Here is a 22,444-nt window from a genome sequence, read left to right on the forward strand (position 1 = left end):
GTTGTTAGGCTACATTTTTACTTAAACACACAAATGAAGAATGATTTTATTCTTTTAAGAATCAATGCTTCTTCAAATCTCAAATGACCTCAGTCTCCAAAAACTTGAACAAATATCACAGTTATGCTTTCAAAACCCCAGAAATCAAAATCCATGATCTTAATAGTTTTCTCCTTATTTTCTTAATTTTCCACTTTGAAATCCATATTCCTATAGAAACTAAGGATGACCCAAATGACTCTTTCTGTCAACCATTCTCAGTTCTGGCCAAAGCTCTGACCCATAATCATAGACTAGAAGTAGCCAAGAGATGGCACAGCATTCAATGCTGGACTAGCCCAAATAAACAACATCCCGGTGAACGTTAAAAATGTAAGATTTCTGACAGCATGAGCCTTATCAGGAAAATGGCAAATGGGCTTTTCGGGGAATGGAGGAAGTCCTCTGACAATCTGAAAGGCAGGGTAAACACCACTGCCACCTGGGAGGACTGACCAAAAATTTTGTGAATGGCAACTGGAAGTAACTACCATAGTCAGAGGCATCTCATTACATCTGAGGATTAGAAAGGAATGGAGCACGCCTGCCAGTGTATGACTGGCAACAGCTATGAAATCCACACACTGATCCAATTAACGTTTCTATTTACATAACATGCTCTAAAGATCCAATTAAAATTTATCCATTCCTGACACTCACTGCTTACTATAAACACTTTAAAAACTTAAAAATGAGCTTTAAGATCCTACATATATTTGCTTTCCAATATGCACATATACATTTGTTTATAGAAGTCCACAAATGTCACACAGACTTCAAAAAACAGTAACTAATACACATCATTATTTCAGATAAATAAAACACCAAAAACGGGTATGCAAAGTTATGAAGCTTTTCAAAAGTTCTCTAAAATATTTAGCCTAAATATTAGAACCACATCCAGCTCAGAGTCAAGTAACCAAAAAAACACCTAGGTCTTTTACATGTTTTCTCAATCCTTTGAGACTTAACAAAAATTACTATAAACCTATTATTCACTTTTTAAATACAAAATAAAACCCAGTTCATATGGACAGTACTAAACAAGTACAGATTAATTCAAACTCAGCAGGTAACAAGAACACATTCTTCACATATAATAGGGGAAACATGACACAATCAAAAGAAAAGGACAAAATAATAATGATTCCAAAATGGCAGAATCTTAACAAAAGACAAAATGTTAATCCGATAATCAGATGAAGTTATGTACCTTGGTGAAAAGGTGAGAATAAGAATTGTCAAGGAAAACTACTAAGAGTAGATATATTTTACAGCCGGTCTAAATCAAGTTTGAGAGCATGTAAGCAGCTGGATAAACAATGTTGCACACACTCAGCATTTTCGTATCACATTAAAGATAGAACAAATCCTTGAAGACCAAAGGAACAAATAAAATGTATAAACCTTAAAGTGGGAAAAAAGATAACCTTCAAAGTCATCCCACACCCAAAGCACAGAGCAGAGGGCCAAATGACAAAGCACCAACCGGCCAGACTCAGCCAAGGGTCCTGTAAGACACAGGCAGGCATGTGGACAGATGGGAAATTACTGAGACACTAGGAAACCTTTGAATTCCACTCCATCTAACATTCTTGGGTGGGGTAGAGGAGGTTCTAAATATTAAACCTTAGTTTTCCAACTGTTTTACATAAAATCCTGTTCAAACAAGCACTTTGTGCGTCTCCCTGAAAGTGTAGAACAATTTGATATAGTCACCTTTTATCTCTCAATCCATCACTCTGCTCCATTAAACATGAAAGGATCTAAATAGTAGACATAAAGTCACTCACCACAACTACCGTCCACTGACTGCCAACCTTGGGCCAAGTTTGAAGTCAGGCCCTTTACGTATATATCTCCCATTTGATCCTCAAGGAGAAGTAGGTATTACAGCCCAGCTAACATGATCAAAATGAGGATGGATACCTCATTCCTGGGCCCAGGGACACAGAGCTGCAGAGCAATAGCAGCACTGTCACCTACTGGCCCAGTTGGTCTCCCGGCAGAAGCAGGCAGCAATCTCCCATGCCAGCCAGGTGTAAATGGACACAACCTTACTGGAAAGCAAACTGGCAAAATGCATAAACTGAGAGCCTTTAAAAAAACTGAGAGACTTTCCACCCAATAATTATACTTAAAGTAAATAACCCATATTGTGGACCAAATTTTATGCACTAAGATTATCATAATATTTTAAATGGTGAAAAATGGAGAAATAAACTAAATTTCCAATAATAGGCAAATAGTTAAATATGTACATATATCCATACAATGAAATATTATACAGCCTTTAAAATGTATTGTGACAGTTTTTTAAAAGACATAAGAAAATGCAAATATATTAAGTACAATAAGTAGAAACAATGTATATAAATCATGATTTCAACTATTTTTAAAAGTATCTGTATTTACAGACACATAAAAATACAGAAAGACCGAAAAGAAATGCTCAAATTTTAGATTATTCTGGGGGGTGACTTATTATCTTCTATAGGTGACTTATTATCTTCTATAAAATCGTCTGTACATTCCAAATTTCCTATATGTATTTATTTTATTGTAAACAATTAATGCTTAACATTTTTTCAAGAAAACATTCATTATGCTCCAGGATGCTGAGTCAGGAACTACAAAAAGATTTCATCTGCAGGAGCAGACCGAAACACTGCGCGGCTCTGAGTTGGGGCAATACCTGTCATATTCCTAGTTATTGACAAATCTGGAAATTGCCTTATTTATTAAAGACTCACGTGCTTTCAAAGGCAACAGTAACACATTCTAAAGCCTGTAATCTGGTATGAGCAAGCGGTTTCTGGACTGTTAACTGGATTTCTTACGGTGTTCTCGTTCAAAGGGCAAAATCCAATAAAATAAATGTAGAATGTATCTGTTTAAATAAAACACACCTACAGATTGTCCTCCACTTCCTCTGCCAGCACTAATTTACCAATCAGCCAGACCCCCAAGGAGGCATACACAGTAAAGATGCTGCTGCACAAACAAGGTAGGGTGGGGGATGGGGGGCAATGCTAAAATAATTTTACTGGCAGCACACAGTACACCCATGATGGATTGACTCAAAGTAACAGAGAATGAGAACTTTGAAGCTTTGCCCTCCCCACGATAAGGCCTGCAAGCTCTTCACTGCTCTAATTTAAGTCCCTCTACTGAACACTCAATTCTCTCAGAGCCAGCCCTGCCAAAGAACCAGAATTCAAGCAATGTAGTGATTCTAAGTAAATGAGAAGTTGGAATACCAGGAAAGGGGGAAAAGAGTGAGCATCCTCCTTAAAATGAAGCAGGAAAAATCGAGTTACAGCTGACTTACTTAATCCAGAAAATGAAAAAGGTGAAAAGTTTTATTGTAAATTTTTTTTTGTAAATATTCCAGCAATGTATACCAATATAAATGGATTTTTTTTAAAAGATTTACTGAACCAAACAAAAACTGACTGCATTTCTTTATTCCACGGAATGACATAGAGAATCATTTATTACTTGAAAGACACTGAATGAAAGCCTGTGACTGTAAAGCATATCCCAAATCTTTCCCTGGAAAACTCAAAACAGTTCAGTAACAAGCCTTTCCATCTCAGCCTCCCACATGCACACACATACAGACACACATGCATGCAGATGTGGTACACAAGGACACACCTACGCTCCCATGACATACACAAACACACCCACACAGATGCACACTCTTCAGCTGGTAATTTGAAAGCATTATAAAATAGAAAATAATTTCACTGGAGGAATAAAAACAAGTGAAAGCCTAACTCTTCTAAAATGCTTCTTCCTCTATTCGGTTAGACAATACAAAATACAACTTCTGTAAGAACATTCCTAAACCTGGCCAGACAGACATTATTATTTTATGATATTCTATGCCACTCTGGTGAGAGGAACAGAAATGTGTGCCTGTCACCACAGAGGAGCAGTCACAGCCAATTCGGACCACCCTAAACTAAGTCTGGGCAACCCTGACAGTCACAGGCAGAAGCAGTTGGCCTGAGTCTCCATGACCTCAGTAACCCTCAATGCTCCACTCCACTGTGCTGCTAGTGACCACCAAACCAAGGGGTACAAGGCTCTCCAGACATGGAGCCCACTGTAATCCTCAGGGCAGTGACAAGGGTGGCCCCAGCTTCTATTCACTATAGGCAAGCATCAGCACAGCCGATACCTGGGGCCTGGAATGGCCCTTTTCTTCAGAATTTGTGGGTGAAGCCAATGCTGTGCTGTGATTGAAAGGACAAGTTCTTCAAAAGAATTGCTTCTCTTTCTTGGTTAGAGACAAAAATGAGGGACATGTGCTAGGGACAAGTTCCCCCACCCCATCCTACCTCCCACCCCCCGCCAGTGAGCACCCCCAGCAGCTCCTCAGGGAGCAAAACTGGTGATGACACTTAGTCTAACTCCAGGGCCTGTATAATCTAAGATGCCGGCCTTGGGCTCCCGTTGGCCTTCATCCTGAGTCCCACTTTCCCAGCTTCATCTAATTTCCCTCAGACCTCTGCAGACACCTCTCAGGAGGACGGGTCAGTGTCCGGGGAAGGCGCATTTGCACTCGCTCACTCTGCATGGATTCCCTGCTCTGCCCATCACTGGGAGTAAGAAGACCAGTGATGAGGAGTCCAAAGGCCTATCAAAATCTTAGAAGGAAGTTAAGTAAAGAAGAATATTTCAAGCCTCCAGTTCCCTTTCCCTACTCAATACAAAAATGTTTTCATTAATACAGCAGCACCTATTCTCTCATCATCAACGTTTCACAGACTCCACTCCTCAGAGTGCGGCTAATGCAAAAAAGAAAAGAAAAAGCACCTTAATATTCATTCGAGTTTAAATATAAAAGACTTAAAAAAATAAAAATAAATAAAAACTTTGGCTCTATACAGCCAGAGGAGTATTTCTTAATTAACTACAGCATTAGTCATAGTTGCCCTGCAATTTTCAAGGACCCTGTTTTTCCACAAAGGATATATTTCACCCTTTTTATCCACTTTATGGACAAGTCATCCAGCACCTGGAACTTGCATATCCACCCATAATCTTTATGGTGACATCTGAGCACAGTAAATCCAGCCCATCAAGCCACAGTTGTCAGCAGTATAAGGCAGAGGATGCTGTGGGTCTCTCATGCAGATTGCTAGAATGATTTCACGCTAAAGAAGAACATTTAAAGAATCCTTTTTGATGGTATCAGCTCTTTTTCTTTTAAAAGTTCACCCACTTTTAACTATTTACAAGTAATAAAACACGTAATAACAGTCAAAATTATTGGAGTAACATCTTTTCAAAAAGTACATGTTTACATACTGATTATATCCTTTTAACTCAACATATCTATTTTTGAATCTCTCCGGGTTGTGGGTGGGGAAGGCACCATTTAGGCTGTGCCTAAGGCTGTGGAGAGATGGCCCAGCGCAGGTTTGGGCCATGGCATGAGGTGCCCAGGCAGAGAGAAGCCAGGCTACAGCGCAGCCTTGAATGCCACAGGGGAGGGGGGAAGGTGGAGGGAGACACGAGTGTCCAGGTAGCAACAGGAGGCCTCTTAAATTTTCTGAGGGGGGTTGGGGGGGAAACCAGCTCTGGCAGCAGTACAGAGGGACAAAAGGAAAAACCAAGATGAGAAGGAAAACAAGGGACAGAGAATTCCAGGCCAGGAGACAACATGTACACAATGAAGGGAACAGGAAAGCATGGCACATCTTTGGGAAAAGACAAGAGTCAGTTCTGTCAAGGTATGGAGCAGAGTGAAGAGCAGTGGTGGAAGATCAATGGGAAAAGGCAGGCCGGGTCTGGCTGCAGGCTGATATATCTGCATGTGACCTGGAAAGCCATGCAGAACCATGGACTTCTCTGTCCTGGAGAGTATGTGAAGAAAGCCATCTTTAGATGCTTACTCTGTGGGAAAGGTCATTTCACATGGAGTAGATGTACATAAACCAGGAGACAGCTATAACACATTGGGTCTGAAGAGCTGTTTATCCTCAAAGGCTGAAACCTCTCAATTACATGTAAAGTATCTCATTTTAAGCAAAACTGAATGAATGTAAGCAATATCACACTTAGAGTATTACAGTGGAGTTACCCCTTACTCAAAGGTGAGGCTCTAAACAGCATAGGTGAAGTAACTTAACATATGGTTAAACTATTCTTGAAAATTCCTTGTAACCATGGATAGGCCCAAGGAGATTCTCCCCCAATAGGGGAAGTAAGGAACAGATACCACACAGGGGACAAGGGTTTCCCACTTCAAATGTCGCCTTCAGTCCACGCCACACACTATGGGGGCAGCTGCATAACTACCTTTACCCTTTCTGCTATCTGTCTCTTTGCTGAGCACATGTAATTTGATCCATTAAACATCCCTGTGATGCAATACCTATCAACATCTATGAAAAAAAAAACCTCACATTAGAAAAATAACTGTTCTTTAAATATGACATTTCTTTGGCAAATGGTATATAATTTAAAACATCACCAGATGTACAAAAGTTGATCTCCACCATTTTCCAGAATCCTACCTAAGAACTCGAGTTCTGCTCAGTACACACATCAACAGAAGAGCTACCTTCTGTGCACTGTTCATTAGGAGACTGATGGAATTACCTCATTTCCTTATCCATGTATGAACTCAGGGGAACTACAGCTTATTTACCTCACAGGACATTCCAATAAAGGGATCATGAGTGGCACAACCACTTTGAACCTCTGAAAAGAAGATGTCATGTAAACATAAGGTGTTATTAATCATTATCTCTTTCTACTACATAGCCTGGGAAAGCTGTCAGATCTCTGGACTTATGAATTATGAATACAAACTACTTCTTAGGTTTGTCAGCTTCAAAAGTTCAGGATATACATTTTATTACCCATGCCCAGATCAAGGACAATTTTAAAACATGACACAGAACAATAAAAGGACTAAATGTCTGATGTTACATGCAATGTACACACAAGCATACACACATGCCATGAGGACAGAATAAAGGTGGCCAAAAGTTCTTTGACAGTCCTTGCACTAAGAAGTGGAGATGCTGTCCCCTCCCCCCAGAACTTAATGATTGGTTTGGCACATAGAAGACAGGGATGATGATGCTGTGCTAGCTTCCAGGCATAAGTCTGAAGAGAGTGACAACTTCTTCTTCCTGGCTCCTAGGAACACTCTCTCTAAAAGCCCTGAGCCACAGCATAATAAGTCCAACCACCATGAGACCACGCTGGAGACACCACACACAAGGATGCTGTGGTCAACAGTCCCAGGTGTTTCCAAGCTTCTAGCCACGCCCACCAAGCACCAGACATGTGAATGGTGCAATCCAGGATCCTCCAGAGCAGGTCACCTGCCAGCTGAATATCCCCCCAATAACCCCAGGGGGAGCAGAAGAATAACCCAGCTGAGCCTTGCCCAAATTCCTGACCCACACAATCATGAGATATTATTATATCATTGTTGACATAAGCTATTAAATTTTAGGTGATGTTATGCAGCAATAGCTAAACATATATTAATTTTCAAGCAACATTTTTACTAATCAACTTACAGTTATGTGCTGTTTGAAACTGCTGAATAAGAAAGAAAATTCTTACATGGGCATTTCTGTCAGGTCTACAAAATTCAGTAATAGTAAGTTCTTATAGCTACAGTGTCTTTGAAGACAATGTTTCAAATATTATTACCAATAACTGTAATTTACAGCTCTGAAAGCACTCTTAAGGAAACTATTTCCTGTCTTAATGACCTCTTGCCAGTTGTGGCACAAACTATGTGAGCACTGTGCTGAGTTCTCAGCCTGCTAAGCAGGAGTACTGGTTAGAACTGGAAATGCCTTCAGAGCAGCAGCCACATGGGCCTAGCCTGACAGAATGAATGAAGAATGGTAACTTAGTTATCTGTCCTCTTTCCCCTACTTTTAGTAATACATAAAACAGATAAAAACATAGGCTATAGGGATCCATGTTAACAGGAAAAACAAAAATAGCAACGTTGTATTGAGAATGATAAAACTGATCCATAGGCAGGCAAATCCTCTGACCCACAATCAGGTTTGTGAGGCCTCGGGCCACAAGCGCATTATTCACCAGGATAGGTCAGGCTAACTTTGGCACTCTGGTGTAGAAGTGGGAATTGTTCAATGAGAATATTCCAAGAAGGTTAATGGAAAAGTGTGAAAAAGGAATCCCCTCCTGGCCTTATAAAAGGGTGCCTACAGTCTTCTCTCACAGTACTGTTTCCCCAACACTCGATGTATAGCTAAGAACAAGCTGGAAAGAAACTCTAGCAAGTTATTTATTTAGTCCATTGCTCACAACTCTCTTCCCTGCTCTGCCTCAAACCAAAGATCTTAGTTGTCCTGTTTCTATTTGTCACAGGCACCCAGAGGCCATCATCTAGCTCACGCCGTCATTTACATATTTCCTCGACTTGACTTTCCTCCTCGCTCCCTGCTCATTACTACCCCACCGCACGCCCCTCCTGAACTCTTTAACTCATTTCTGTTAGTAGAGTGGTTATTAAACTCAGAGTGGACATCCTTAAGAGTTGACAGATAAAACCTAAGGAATATCTAATACAGATTTTGTCAACTGTTTCCACAAATAAAACTCAAAAGTAACAGGAAGGAGAATTGAGTGACTTGAAAAGTAAATAAAAATGTACAGACTGGTCCACTATCACATAAGCGACAAGCCCTTGAGCACCCTGGCTGATCCTCTCTATTCGTAATCTGGACATTTCTGTGCACAGCTAAGAGGAGGAGCAGGGTCCCACGTCACTTAACCAACAAGCCAAAGGGGTCTGGACATTGTCCTAGACTAGCGATCCTCCACCCTGACGCTGCAAGAACCACTGAGCAGCTGTGTAGAAATACCAACATCCAGACCCCACCCGCAACTCTGATTCCTTTGGTTGGTGTACAGACTGGGCATCCATCCGGTTTTAAAAACCTTTCAGGTGTTCCTACTTCCAATCAGGGATGAGAGCAATGCTCTGGTACCACCTAGGGATCTCGTTAAAACAGATTCTAATAGAGTCTGGAATGGGGTCCATGACTGTATTTCTAACAAGCTTCCAAGCAATGCCAATCTTGCCGGTCCACAGACCATGCCTGAGTAGCAAAGGTCTTCGACAGGTAACCCAGGATCCTTCGCCCTCACCAACTCGGTCATCTCCAAGTCCATGAGCTATTCAAGCAAACTCAGGTCAAAACAGAACCTGTCTTCTCCTGTGGGCACTATTTACTTTCTTGTAGGACTGCAATATCCTAAAAACACATGAGCCGCATCAGTGTCATGGTGTAGTGAGTCACAGTACAGGCTCTGCAGTCAGAAGGGTCTGCAGTCAGATAAAGCCAAGCCATGAATCAGATGTGCAACCTTTTGCAACTTTCTTATTCTCTTTAGCCCAAGCGTCCTCACCTATAAACTCGGGATTGCATCAATACCATCGCTCCGTGAGAATTAAGTATACACATGAAGCACTGAGCCTGGCCCTTGGGGCCTGACTCACAAAACCTCCAATAAATGTGAGCCATGACTCTTGATAAGAATGGCATCGCCACTACTATTTCTTGACACCTCTGTGTCTAGGTTCTCCTCCTACCTCTCTGAAACCCCTCAAAGAACTGGGACTGAGAAAACATGACAGGTATCCCTGTTAAAGGTACTTTCCCAACAACTGTCCAACCTGATAGACAGATAAACAATGATCCTGACATACACCTCTTGTGCAAGAGCTTTCCATCATCAGGCCTGACCTAAAAAGCTTAATGACATGAAAAGCAAAGTCTGAGCTCTAAAGACCACTTCTCCAGGACCAAAAACTTGTCTGCTTCAGACTAAAATCCCATATATCAATACAGACTAAGATCTGTCTAAAACTTCCCCACATAAGAGAGCAGAACTTAAATGTTCTCATCAAAAAAATAAAATAATAAGGTAAATATGTGAAGTGATGGACGTGTTCATTAACTCAATGGGGGAGCTCTTCACAACGTATATGCGGGATATCAAATCACAATGTACACTTTAAGCTTCTTACTATTTTGTTTGTCAATTATACCTCAACAAAGCTGGGGCGGGGGGGGTGCGGCGGGAACCTCTCCCAGAGTTATTTCTCTACAGCTTTGTTATAAAATGCTGGAGTATTCTGGAAAGTATTTGAAAGCACTATTCATCACTTTCATCAGCAAAGCACAAAAACACAGGAAGTTGTGAAGGAAAGAGATATATATAAAAACTCCAGTCTCCCATGCTACTATATCTTTTTCATGTCCTGTCTTAAACAAAAGCTTTGGATTTCCAATGCACCTATGTGAAACAATGTTGACAAACAAATACTGGAAGGGATCAAAGTCAAAATGTGAACACTGCTCAACTAGATAAGCTTTATTATTTTAATCACTACTTAGCAACTTCCCTAAGTACATATGGAAAGGGGGGAAAGTTGTTTTAATTAATAATGTTTAAGATCCTCAAAAAAGGATAAGAACTTTCAAAATTGTGTTGTGGGAAATATGAATGAGAGGAGGTGGTCCTCTTGAACATGAAGGCAGTGAGTGTGTGATAAGTCTGAGATAAGAACACTGCCATGCCCAGAACCTGAGCAAGCCTTCAAGACACCAATCCCTATTTAGTGTGATAAACAGGTCCATTCTTGGATGAAGTCTTTAGGTGACTGGCACTGGAATGCCTTTAGCTGAACTAAGATATTAAAAGATGCATCAATCTGTCAAACCTTACAACCACCTACCTATGCAAAAGATGTTGTATTCATTTATTGCTGCTTTGGCTGCCCAAAATCACCATCTTAAGATCCAGAGAAGGATAAAGAAGTATTATAGGCACATGAATTATAGAGGCCTACATAACGAAGGGTTAGAAAGGTAATAAAAATGTAGACTTTCCTATTTTATTTTATAATTCAGATTATCTCTGAGCTTCAAGATATTCTCAAAACTAATAGTTAACAAATGCTAAAAGGCTTTAAAACATCGGTGCATTTTACAAACATCAATAGTACTTAGTTTCTAGTTTTATGCTTTCAAAATTTCAAAAGATATTTTAATGAAAACTGTGTAACCATCTTTTAAAATATTGTAAATACGGCAAAGAAATTTTACATAATTGCCTTTGATGTAGCAGTACAGGAGCTGCAATTATTTCACAAAGTAACAAGAATAGTAAAAAAAAAAAAAAAAAGCCACACAACTAAGACATTTGCACAAATACAATTCTCCCTGATCTGTAAAAGAATCAGCTTTAACTACTGAGGAATCAGAACATTCTTTTTCCTCTATTTCCAACTAATTTATTAGTAAATACTTATAGAAGGAAAAAAGTGACCTTTTAACACATCATCTTGAAAATGACTTGGCATCATAAATCAAATAAAAATCAAGTTGACTTTATGAATTAGCCATTAAAATTGTGCCTAATCGATGTTTAAAACTTGAAAAGATCTAATATTGACTAAGAGTCTATTATGTGACAGGGGCATTATCTACTTTAAATCACTTAATCTTCATTACTGCCAACAAAAGAGAGCATTCCCAAATCACAGATAGGAAAACTGAGGCTCACAGAACTTACAGGACTTGCCAAAGTTCAAAACTACTTGAGGCAAAAAACGAAAAATGGAAAAGCTCTTCCATATGGACATCTCTGGAGCATCTAAATCAATGGTAGTGGGATTTTATCTCATCAATTGCAGAAGAATGCTTCCATGATTTTTTTAAGGAAGAACAGTACCACACATTCAATTCCTTACCTCTAGAGCAGTTCTAATGAGATGAGAAGAAACAATTTAGAAGAGTTTATTCGAATAAGCCTAGATCACTGGCAACCATCCTTAGCAAAAACAAAAGAACAATACAGCTAACATCAACTCCGTTTTACTTCCCCCAATGCTTTCTTTTTATGTCCTCTGTTCAAACCCTAACAATAATCTCATGAAGTGGTATTTAGAAGCCAAGGGGTTATCCTTCTTGCTCCCAGACACACAAAAGACAGAATCTGTTCTTCTGAACTCTAGTCCAGAGAATGTCACTCTTACGTGCCTTCCTCATAGGAGAAAAAACATCCACCAGCAAACTTTCTACCTTCAGCTAATTGTGTTCTTGCAAACATCTGTGATTTAAGAAATGGGTCGTAAAGTATGAAAGATAATACTGATCCCACCATAGAAAATTCAGCGTTTTATTAGCTTTCCAGGATTTCTTGAAAAAAGTATTCCTGATAGTATATGCCCTCATAATTTCAAATATGCTCATTTCGTATTCCTCAGACCGTACAAATGCTGAAATACCATCATCTTCCAGATGTAGCTGTTTAAATAGTTACCAATCCAAATGATGCATTTTCACTTAAAGACCTTCTTAATTTGTTTGAAAGGTTTTTTCTAAATCGCTAATAAAGCAGTAAAGGTACCAAATTCTACATTCGACTTTAATGGATCTAGTGATTAGTCATATCCTGTGTGGTGGTACATCAGGAACCAATATCCTATACATATTACCTCCCTCTTCTGCAGGTGCAGCTGACTATAATAAGAGCAATCTCAGTTGAGAGTATAACCCTGCCAGGCAGGAACCTGGCTAACTACTGTTCTCATATGACTGCACACTGAATTTCAGATTTATAAATTATACATCTTAAATGCCTTTGTGGTATAAGAAAGTGTGTTCCCTGGAAAACAGTTTACATTTTATTTCTTGATTTAGTATTGGAGTTAGAAAAAAAATTAAAATATAGACATTAAAATTTTTTCCCGTTTTATTGTATAGTTTTTCTCTTATTCTCGTATCAACCACCTACAGGAAAATGACACTCACTTCTTTATGTTTTTAATCTGCTAATACAACATATTTTTAGCAGTTAGCAATTTTAGGCTTTGGAGATATCTAGCGAGTTATTTTCTGAACTGTTAGGGAAGGAAACATTGATTTTTATTGTAGAATATCTCAAAGAGGCCTTTTCAGAAATATAAACTCTATAATATAGATTAGTTTTCTAATGTAGAGAGGTGATGCAAATAACAAAACCATACACCAGAAAAAAATTAATGAGTTCCAAAAAATTAAGTCTTATTGTGTCTGAATATTAAAGAACATCAAAAGTAGGAGAAATAATACTATCTGTCATCTCTAAAGCCACATAAATTTATACACTATAAAAAATAGGAACTTCATAAATATATGTATATGTATACACATTATCATTTAGTTATATTTTACAAAGGGAATACTTCTGAGCATGTACTTTATCTTAAAAGATACTTATCTTGAGACAATAAGGAATTCTGAAGGACCCTCCAGGCAAAATATACCCTAACCTTCAACGGCATGTGATAGACCTGGGGGGAAAGCCCCATCAATTCAAAGTAAGGGATTCAACATATTCTCACAGGGAGGGTGGGTAGAGTAAGAGATTCTGCACTCTGTCAGCTTCTCTGAAAAGCCACTGCACATCACTCATGCCTCATGGTCCTGTGAGCACCGTAACCAACCAAGCAGCCAACGAGTATTTGTACTCAGGGGACTGACAGTAGCAGCGCAGCCCAGAACGTCTGAATACAGGAAGATGAAGGTAACAGGATTGCAGAGCTTGTGAGATTCGCCAAAACTCAAAACTACCAAAGACAAAAACCAAAAACCAGAAAAGTTCTTCCATTATAGGGCATCCTGATCAACCTTCGTTCAACAAAGTCAGCAGGTGAGCTGAGTAGGAAAGAATCCTTCACTCAGGCAGAACAAGTGGACAGTGGAGGAAGCTTTTAACAGGGGTGGGGGGAACAAGGAGAGACCAAGGGACTTGGAGACTCAGCAGTCAAGAGTTTCCCAGACAGCAGGCTGGATAAAGCAGGTTTACACACTGTATGGAAAACTTCTAAAAACAGCCAGTTTTCATTTGAGGTTTCTGAGCATCTCTGACAGAGAAATACATGTTTTATGGGACTCTCAGAACTATAAAATACCTTAATATGGCGCTTTATTCACAGTGGCTTATGTAGTCCATTCTTTAACATTTTTATTGAGATATAGTCACATACCATAAAATTCACCCTTTTAAAGTATACAATTCAATAACTTTTAGTATTTTCATAGTCATACAACAATCACCTCTCTCTAAATTTAGAACATTTTCATCACTCCAAAAACAAACCCCACAGCCATGAGCAGTCACTCTCCATTAGCACTAACCCCCTGCCCTAGGTAACCACTACTTTGCTTTCTGTATTTACAGATTTGCCTATACTGGTCATTTTGTACATAAAGAATCATACAATATGTGGGCTTTTGTGACTGGCTTCCTTCACAGAGCATGTTTTTAAGATTCACTCATGTTGTAGCATGTATTGGTATTTCATTTCTTTTCATGGCTGAATAATGTTCTAATGTATGGATATACCATACTTTGTTCAGTTAGTGGATATGAATTGTTTCCATTTGGGGCTGTTATGAATAATGCTATGAACATTCATGTACACATTTTTTGTGTAAACATGTGTTTTCGTTTCTCGTTTATATATTCTATAGCCTATTTTTAAGAGAAAGATTAAATAATTGACATTTCACATCATTTAAATATGAAGCTTGAAATTTTATTTCTAAGTTCCAGTACCAGTTAATGAAGGAAAAAAGAATAAGCAAAAGAAATATTTAATGACATAAACCACATGAAGATGGCAGGCCAGACACAAGAAGACACAAAGTTATGAAAGAAAGTTATTTTTACATAATTCTCCCAAATAGAAAAAATTTTAAATAGGATAAAATAATGACTAAAAGACAAAAAACAATCACCTTTCAACTATGTTCACAGAACTCTGCATTTCTTTTCATAAAGATTTACTTTTCTATTATCCATATAAAACAGAAAAGATAACAAAAATAGGTAAAATTGTGTAAATTTACTGACCCCTTGCTCTACTGTCATTGACCTTGGTCCCAGCTAGGACTACTGTGAGTGGCCATGCAGAAGGAAAGTATACCATGTGCACCTAACCTACCATCACTCCCAACCCCCTTCCGTGGAAAATGACCTGTGGAAAGTACCTTCCTGAATTAATTTTACATATTTTTTTTCCATTTTTGAAAAAAATGCAGTGGGCTCTGATCATGTATTGAGCACCGTCATCACTAAACGGCACTCAACTCCACAGGGAGGTAAACGTGCCTGGGACAAATGGAGAAGATCTATCTGCAGCTTAGTGGTGAAAGTGAGACTTCAAATGTTACCTCCATCGCCAGTTCATCTGTGTTCACCACGAGCCAAGCAATTCGCATCAGCCAGACTCTCTCTGCAAATCTCAGACCCTAAACTTTTCTATTTACTCCTGGCGCTTTCCCAAGGATCCCAACTGACAGAATTAGAGGCGCCAGACGGAACATAGGTGTGTTTCAGGCCAGATTCCCACACTGCCCTGGCCACCTGCCTTGAACCTGGCCCAATTCAAACCCCAGGACTAACCTCTCATGGTCTGAAAAACAGACTGAGCTCTTTCAAAATAGCTGAAACAAAAGAATAACTCCAGGTACTCCGAATCATACTAAATCCTAGTTTCAATTACAAGCTTTTTGTGCCAATATGCCAAATACACCGAACATTAATGTCCTTAAAATTAGCAAGTGCAGGTTATAATCTCCTAAGTAAAAGTGTATTTTTCATGTAAGAATATGTGTTTATTCCCCAATTTGTGTTTACTCTATCTCAAAGATGACTATGTGTCAGATATTGGCCATGTAAGTAAGACTGAAGCAGAACCTTCACCATCACACATTTCACCTGGAGGGAGAAGGCACACAAAACACAGGGCAGTACTACACAGGAGAGCACGTTCATCCAGGTCAGTGCAGGCACTGCAGGAAGTTCCCAGGAGAGAAGCATGAAGTGGGAGAACCGCAGCCAGCCTTGGGAGGCAAGGCCAGCCTCCCAGAGGTGCTGGTCTGAGCTGAGGCTGGACAGATAAAGCAGACATGGGGAGAGCAAGAAAGCATTCTATGCAGAAGAAACAAAAAATGCCAGAGCAAGCAAGTCCCAGTGTGTGGAGTGTGGGGTGAAGGAGTCTGGTGAGGGAGAGGCTGCAGGCAGGAGGGGTCCTGCAAGGGCAGGCTGTGCTGGGGGCAGGACTTGCCTCTGGGACAGGGGGGATAGGGGCAGTTAAGAAGAGAGTCATGAGATCTACATTTTAGATAGACTAGCCTTTCAGACATGTTTACTTTTTCGTTTTTGAGAAGGATGACAAAAAAAATGTTAATAAAATTATGCTTCCTCTATTGTCATGCAAACTCTGCAATAATATAACTATTTTCCTGAAAGTTTCAATAACCTTGTTGAAATGTGTACAAATAAGTAGTTATATATCGATTCACAGAAAAATCTCACACCAGACACAAGATTTTTCATAAAACCATTACTTATGTGATTTTAGTAATCAACAGTCCTCTACCTGACAAAAAAAGGAAAGCACATTTTCAAAAGTTACTGCCCATAAACTCAAGTTGTTATTTTTTAAAAATAATGACAAATTATTTTTTAAACTCTGTTTCCATGCTTGAGGGACAGAAGCAGTGGCCTAAACACCAGAGGCCCAGATAACCAAGCTAGAATAATGCCAGTATCTGTGGCTTTTACACAACCTGCCTCACGCACACGTATGCACACACAATTTGGTCTTCTGATTATGGTGCTGCTTAAGCAAACAGTGACATTTTTACCGATTCTTTATTAAAATACACACCACCTTCTTAAGCAAAGAAAAAAAACCCAAACAGGAATATTAGGATACTTGGGAAAGTTTCCCAGTGAGTAAAACTATTTGGTGAGTAAAAACATATTACTGATTCAGATCCAGTACTGAGGAGTTTCACATTCATCACCCTGTTTCAGCAATCACATTGACACTGCAAAGGAGTGTCCCATTTTAGAGATGAGGAAAATGAAGCTCTGTGGAATTGGTTTGTATGAGGTTAAACGATGAGAAAACCTAGGTCTCCAAACCCAATCCACAGCAGTGAGTTAAGAGGTTCCAGCAACTCCCTTTCTATCTGCCTTCCCCCTTCAGTTCCTTCTTCCACTTTGTTACTCAGCAATCATCAGCATCACTTTAGACTGAAGGCAGATCCTCTGCACACAGCTGCTCCGTCCCCTTCCCAGAAGACCACATGTCCACATTGCTGCCCTTCCTGAATACCCCAGTCTTTCCTGAGCCATCAAACAGTATAAAGTCCCAGGGGATTGTCCTGGCATTCAAAGTCCTCCTCAGCTTGATCCTGATCGACCAACTGAAATGAGCACCACACAGGAGCTCCAAGAGCCCTAAAAGCCTGAAACACCTAAGTTCACACTGTTTCCCATCCTACGAGGCCCACTTTCCCATTTATCAGAATCAAAGGACTTCCAAATTCACACGCCTGAGTTCTACTGCAAACCTAAAGAACTAAAATGCTTTGGCCAGGCAGGTGCTTTTTGAGGTCACTCCACTACCCAGTTAAGAAGCACTGCCCGAAATCAAGGCCAGCCTTCCCACTCACTAAACCCTAAGCAAACCCTCCTGACTGAATGGGATCACCACTATCCCCGGTGCCATAATGACCACTCCATCTCAGAAATCCAAGGGCAGTCATTATCTGTCCCACCCTGTTGCCAATTAATGCTAACACCTACTGTTATTTATAGTTTTATATAATTGTTCTGTCCCCTAGATTATATGCTTCCTGAGTGCAAGAATTTAATCTATTTCTTCATAAAGCATGACATTTTGTACACAGCAGCCTTTTTTAAAACAAGCATGGATTTTCTTATCTTTCTCCTAACCAGAGTTTAGATACACAGGAAGCCTCATTCAGGTCCATCTGTGATTCACTCAGAATTAAGGAGTACCTAGCAAAAACCAAGGACACCACACTAAAAAGCTACTGTAGTTGGGGCTTTGCACCCTGTGTCCATCGGGCGCCGTGGATGAGTCAGGCCACAGCCAAGACAAGAACAGACACATATGCAGGGAGTGACTCCTCCGATTCTAAGCACTCGAGAAAAGTCCATGCAGCATAGCTGTCAACCCATAGCAGAGCACCCTCCTGAGATAGGTTCTGGACAAGGAAGGGTAGATGGAGATAAACAGCCAAAACAGTGTCATCCATCAGTGATCATAAGCAGAAAAACACTTTCACTAGAAGAAAAAAATGCTATGACTAAGTGTAAGCCTTTAAATATCTGCTTATTGAGGACATTTCTGGTATTGAGTCACACCACTACACTCTCCAGAAAAATTGATTCGTTTAACCTTAAAACAGCTCAAATATAATGCCAAAAAATCAGCCCTACCACACCACAAAATGCTTACTGCAGAGAAAGCTTCAGTGACTTGGGATCTTTTTTTCTCTTATCCTTTTTTTTTTTTTCCTTCAGCTTAGGTTTTTATACAAAGCCATAAACATGATCTTCCCACATTTTTCCCCACCAGATGGTAGTTTGTCATGCTACATGTCACCTAGCAACCTAAACAGCACTCTACAGCTTCCCAGATACCCAATTTTTCATACAAAATTTATCTTGTTCCATTAAACAATAAGGGGTAAGGAAAAGATAAAAGTTAAAACAAGTGTTAATGTGTGTTTGCTTCGCAATCACTTTAAATAGGGTAAGAAAAATGGGAAGAACCAAAATTTAACTATGACCATTACTTGATAATTTAAGAGGAAAAAAATACAAATGGGACTAGAAAATACTCAGGTTCTTGCAACATTTGAGAGTCCACAGTCTTGTGTTCCGATGACTGAACTTCGTTGCTGCAAAGTCCATCCTAAAATTTACCAACTGAACTATATGAGTTGCACTTAAAGAGCATTTAGATAATTTTGCAAACCCCTGAATCATCTCTAACTCCTCCTCATTTTATCCAACTCCAGTGCTACCATCACCCTGAGACTCATCCTTCCTTCCCATTTCCTTCTTTCCTTCCCAATCTGGTAATATCATACTTTCCTTCAAAACTCAGTTCATATGCCCCTTCTCTTTGGGAGGCCTTCCCAAACTCCCTTAAGAAAACTGCAATTCCTTTTCCATGCTCCCTTGTCATTGTAAAACAACCACCACTAATATTATTTGTAAAAGGTCCAGATCTATTGATGAAGCCACTCAACTCCATCTATCCAACATCCGGGAAGCATCCTCTTTCCCCCACTGCACAACACACCAGTCCACATGGCAGTCCATACCACTGGCCTCCTTCACGTTGAGGGCCATGGAACCTCTTGTCCTAGACTCGTACACTCCAATTTCCACAAAGCAGCCAGTGGGTCCCCTAAACGTCAAGCACCCAGAACAATGTCTTGGACATAGTAAATGCTTAAGAATTTCTGTGAAACAAACAACTACATCTGTATCTCTCAAACAGGCGAGTCAACTAATGTGCATTGTGTGGATAATGAAATATGCCTCATTTTAAACATGTGGATTTTTAATCGTGTAAATGACTCACTGTAAGCATGTAAATTAAAAGCATGTGAACAAGAAAATGTCAATCACCTCTCCCTACTCAGGAACCTAGGCACACAGCACAGTATATATTATTGTATTTCTCTTTCCTTTGTTGGTTTCCAGAGAACATGTGCAACCTGATTACTGACTTAGAATTATTATCATAAACCGTCATTCAAAAACAATCCTTTAAAATGCTAAATGTAGGTTTGGAGAGTATTTCCCCACTGGTCAGCACTGCAAGATAAACAGGTGCCCATTTTCCACTCATTTTATTTGATTTTCAATAAGAGTTCAACCGACTGTGTGGAACATTTTAGAGCTGTTGAATAAAGTCAACATCTTCCATCATTGTGTCAGGTTCCTAAACGTCCCCTAGATTATCTTTAAAAGGCCAAATTTATGCTTTTCCTCCAATATATACTAAAAACAAAACAATCGCGTAAAAAAAGAGTTTTTTTCCTCAATTTCAGAGAAAACTGGGGGATGCCACTTTACCCTGTATTCACACACTCAGGCTGACAGAGCCACCGGCCCCCTCACCTGCTGCCCCGAAGCCCCCAGAAGCCAGGCCACTCCACTATCCGGAACAAATGGTAAATTTTAAAAGTGAATATGCTTTCCGCAAACATTATTCTACTGTAAAGGAAATATCCTCAGGTGCTTGAGAGAAACTTCGGAGGCGTGGGCTGTTGTCAAATAGACACAACAGATAAAACAATATAACAAAATGCCTTTTCACTTCTGACACATTGTACAGGCATGCAGTTAAGTGGAGACAATGTTATCACTCCACCAAGAAAACGGGAAATTTACTCAACTCCCAAATCAGGCCCAGGCTCCGAGCCTGGGCGCCATATGGAGCTAGTTCCAGATCCGTAAACCCTGAGGCCCTCGCAAGAAAACTTTTGTTCAGTGACTGATTTCAGGTTTGTGCTTTGAAAGGAGCCACGGAATCGCCAAGAGCCTGTGCTCGGCCATGCTCGCGAGCTGGAGGAGCGAGCGTCTCTATCCCCGCCGCCTCCCGAGCGCGGGTGATGACCCCCACCCAGCACCCCACCGCGGGGCCGCCCACGGTGCCAAGAAGAAAGTGCTCGTCGCCGCAGTCCTTCCCCGCCCGGACCCAGGGAGTGGAAGCAGCAGACACGCTGCCAGCCTGCGGCGTGTGTGGAATAATTAAACTCTCCTCCCACCAAAAAAAGTTCCCTCTCGCAGCTCTGCCCGCGGGGCCTGGGCGCGGGGAGAGGCCTGGGGCTGGATTTCAAACGCTGCAGCGGCGGCCGGGGAGAGGCGCCCGGGCCCACCGCTCCCGCGCCGCGCGCGCAGTTCGGCTCCGCGGCTCGGGCAGCTCGAGGGGCTCCTGTCACCGCTTCGGCCCCGCACGCGGAGCCGGGGACGGCGGGCGCGTCCGCCCGCAGGCGCGGCGTCCGGCGCGCTCGCCCGGGCTTCGCCCGCGGGCCCGGCCGCGCGGAGAACTTTGCGGCCAGCAGCCCGGGGCGGGGGGCGCCGCGAGGCCGCCGCGGCCGCGGCACTTTCCCTTTCCCCGCCTCCCTCGCCTCCCTCCTCCCCTTTCCAGGAAGCGCCATGTTGATCCCGGCGCCGTCCCGCTCCCCCCGCGGCCCCGCCCCCCCCGCCCCCCACGCCCCGGCCCCTCACCATGGCATGGCCTTCCGGTAGCGGGTCACAGCTTGCTGGATGAGGCTGAAAACTTTCATGTGGCCGTCTCCGCACGGCACGACCACCCGGGTCCTCCCGAAGCACACGGTCACTTTCATGCCGCCGCCGCCGCCGGGGCCGACCCGCGCCCCGCGCCCTGCGCAGACTGCGGCCGAGCGGCCGGGCAGGGGGCAGGGGGCTGGCGCGGCGCGGCCGCTGACGGGGCGGGCGGCTAGGGACGCGGGCAGGCGGCGCCGGGGGGCCGCTCGGCTCGCATGCCGGGCCGGCCGCCCTCGCCTCCCGGGGCTCGCCTCCCTCTCCCGCCGCGGCCCGCGGCTCCGGCCACCTGTTCGGCGTCTCGCGCGCTCGGAGGCGGCGGCCCGGGCGGTGCGGCACTCGCGCTCGGGCGGCGGGGGAGGGGACGGCGGCGAGGGGAGGGAGAGAGGGAGGGAGAGAGGGAGGGAGAGAGAAGGAAGGAGGGAGGAGCAGCGGCGCACAACACCGCGCACGTGCGGCCGGAGGTGGCCGCTCCCCGCACGGGGCGGAGCGCGCCCCGAGACCCCCGCCGCTCGGCCCGCCCCTTCCCGGGCGCCCCCGCCCCGCTCCGGCGACCCCCGAGCCTGGCCCCCTGGTCTGCAGCAGCCTCCCGTGACCCCCGCGAGCTGTGGGCTGCGCTCGCCCCCGACCACCCCTCCTCGGAACGCCCTCTCCGCCCCAGTCTCTCCCGAAGCCCCCTTTCTTTGTCAGTTTTAATCCCCTTCGTAGAACTGGAGGTTTCCGGGTGAAATCGCTTCTGCAGAAAGCGGTTTACTGAAGGCGCTGAGATGTTTGAGAGGAGCGGTCACCACGTCCCCGGGGAGGATAGGGACGGGGCTGGGCTGGGGAGGGAGGTTGCTCTCCCCGCGGGGCCTCCCACCAGGTCCGCAGCCTGGCAGCGTTTTGTAGTGGCTCGTCCCCTCGCTCCTCTGCAAGGCCCTGCAGAGCTTATTAAGCGTTAAAAGCAAAAATGAATCGTTTGCTTTGGGGAGAGGCTGGTGAATCTTTGACTCGACCCGGCCTTGCTCCTGAGGCCACTATTTACTTTCAAGATTCCTGTGACCTTGTTGGTGACCCACCGCTTCCATGGGTAAAACTTAAACATCAGCAATTCAGATCATTTTATGTCTTAAAATTCTGCAACATAAGCAGCCCTAACGCAAATTTATAACCGGTGTATCAGAATGCTGTGGGGAAAATGTGAGAGGGGATCCCCACGACGCGT

General features: G+C 42.4%; 1 protein-coding gene across 6 annotated transcripts in view; it reads right to left on the minus strand.

Moving 5' to 3' along the window:
- Positions 1–21,381, minus strand: part of PARD3 (par-3 family cell polarity regulator) — a 616,019-nt gene extending 594,638 nt beyond the window's left edge. For 4 of the 6 annotated variants that reach the window (XM_039839775.1, XM_039839772.1, XM_039839773.1 and 1 more), the window contains exons 1-2: positions 21,190–21,381; positions 8,150–8,156 (exon numbers count right to left, since the gene is read on the minus strand). In XM_039839775.1, the coding sequence (XP_039695709.1) occupies positions 8,150–8,156; positions 21,190–21,302 (120 nt within the window). In that variant the 5' untranslated portion in view covers positions 21,303–21,381. The remainder of the gene's footprint in view (positions 1–8,149; positions 8,157–21,189) is intronic. The other 2 variants (XM_039839774.1, XM_039839771.1) reach the window with 1 other exon arrangement.
- Between the last annotated feature and the right edge of the window lie 1,063 nt (positions 21,382–22,444).

Source organism: Pteropus medius, unplaced genomic scaffold, assembly GCF_902729225.1.
Source record: "Pteropus medius unplaced genomic scaffold, Ma_sr-lr_union100, whole genome shotgun sequence".
Taxonomy (NCBI): Eukaryota; Metazoa; Chordata; class Mammalia; order Chiroptera; family Pteropodidae; genus Pteropus; species Pteropus medius.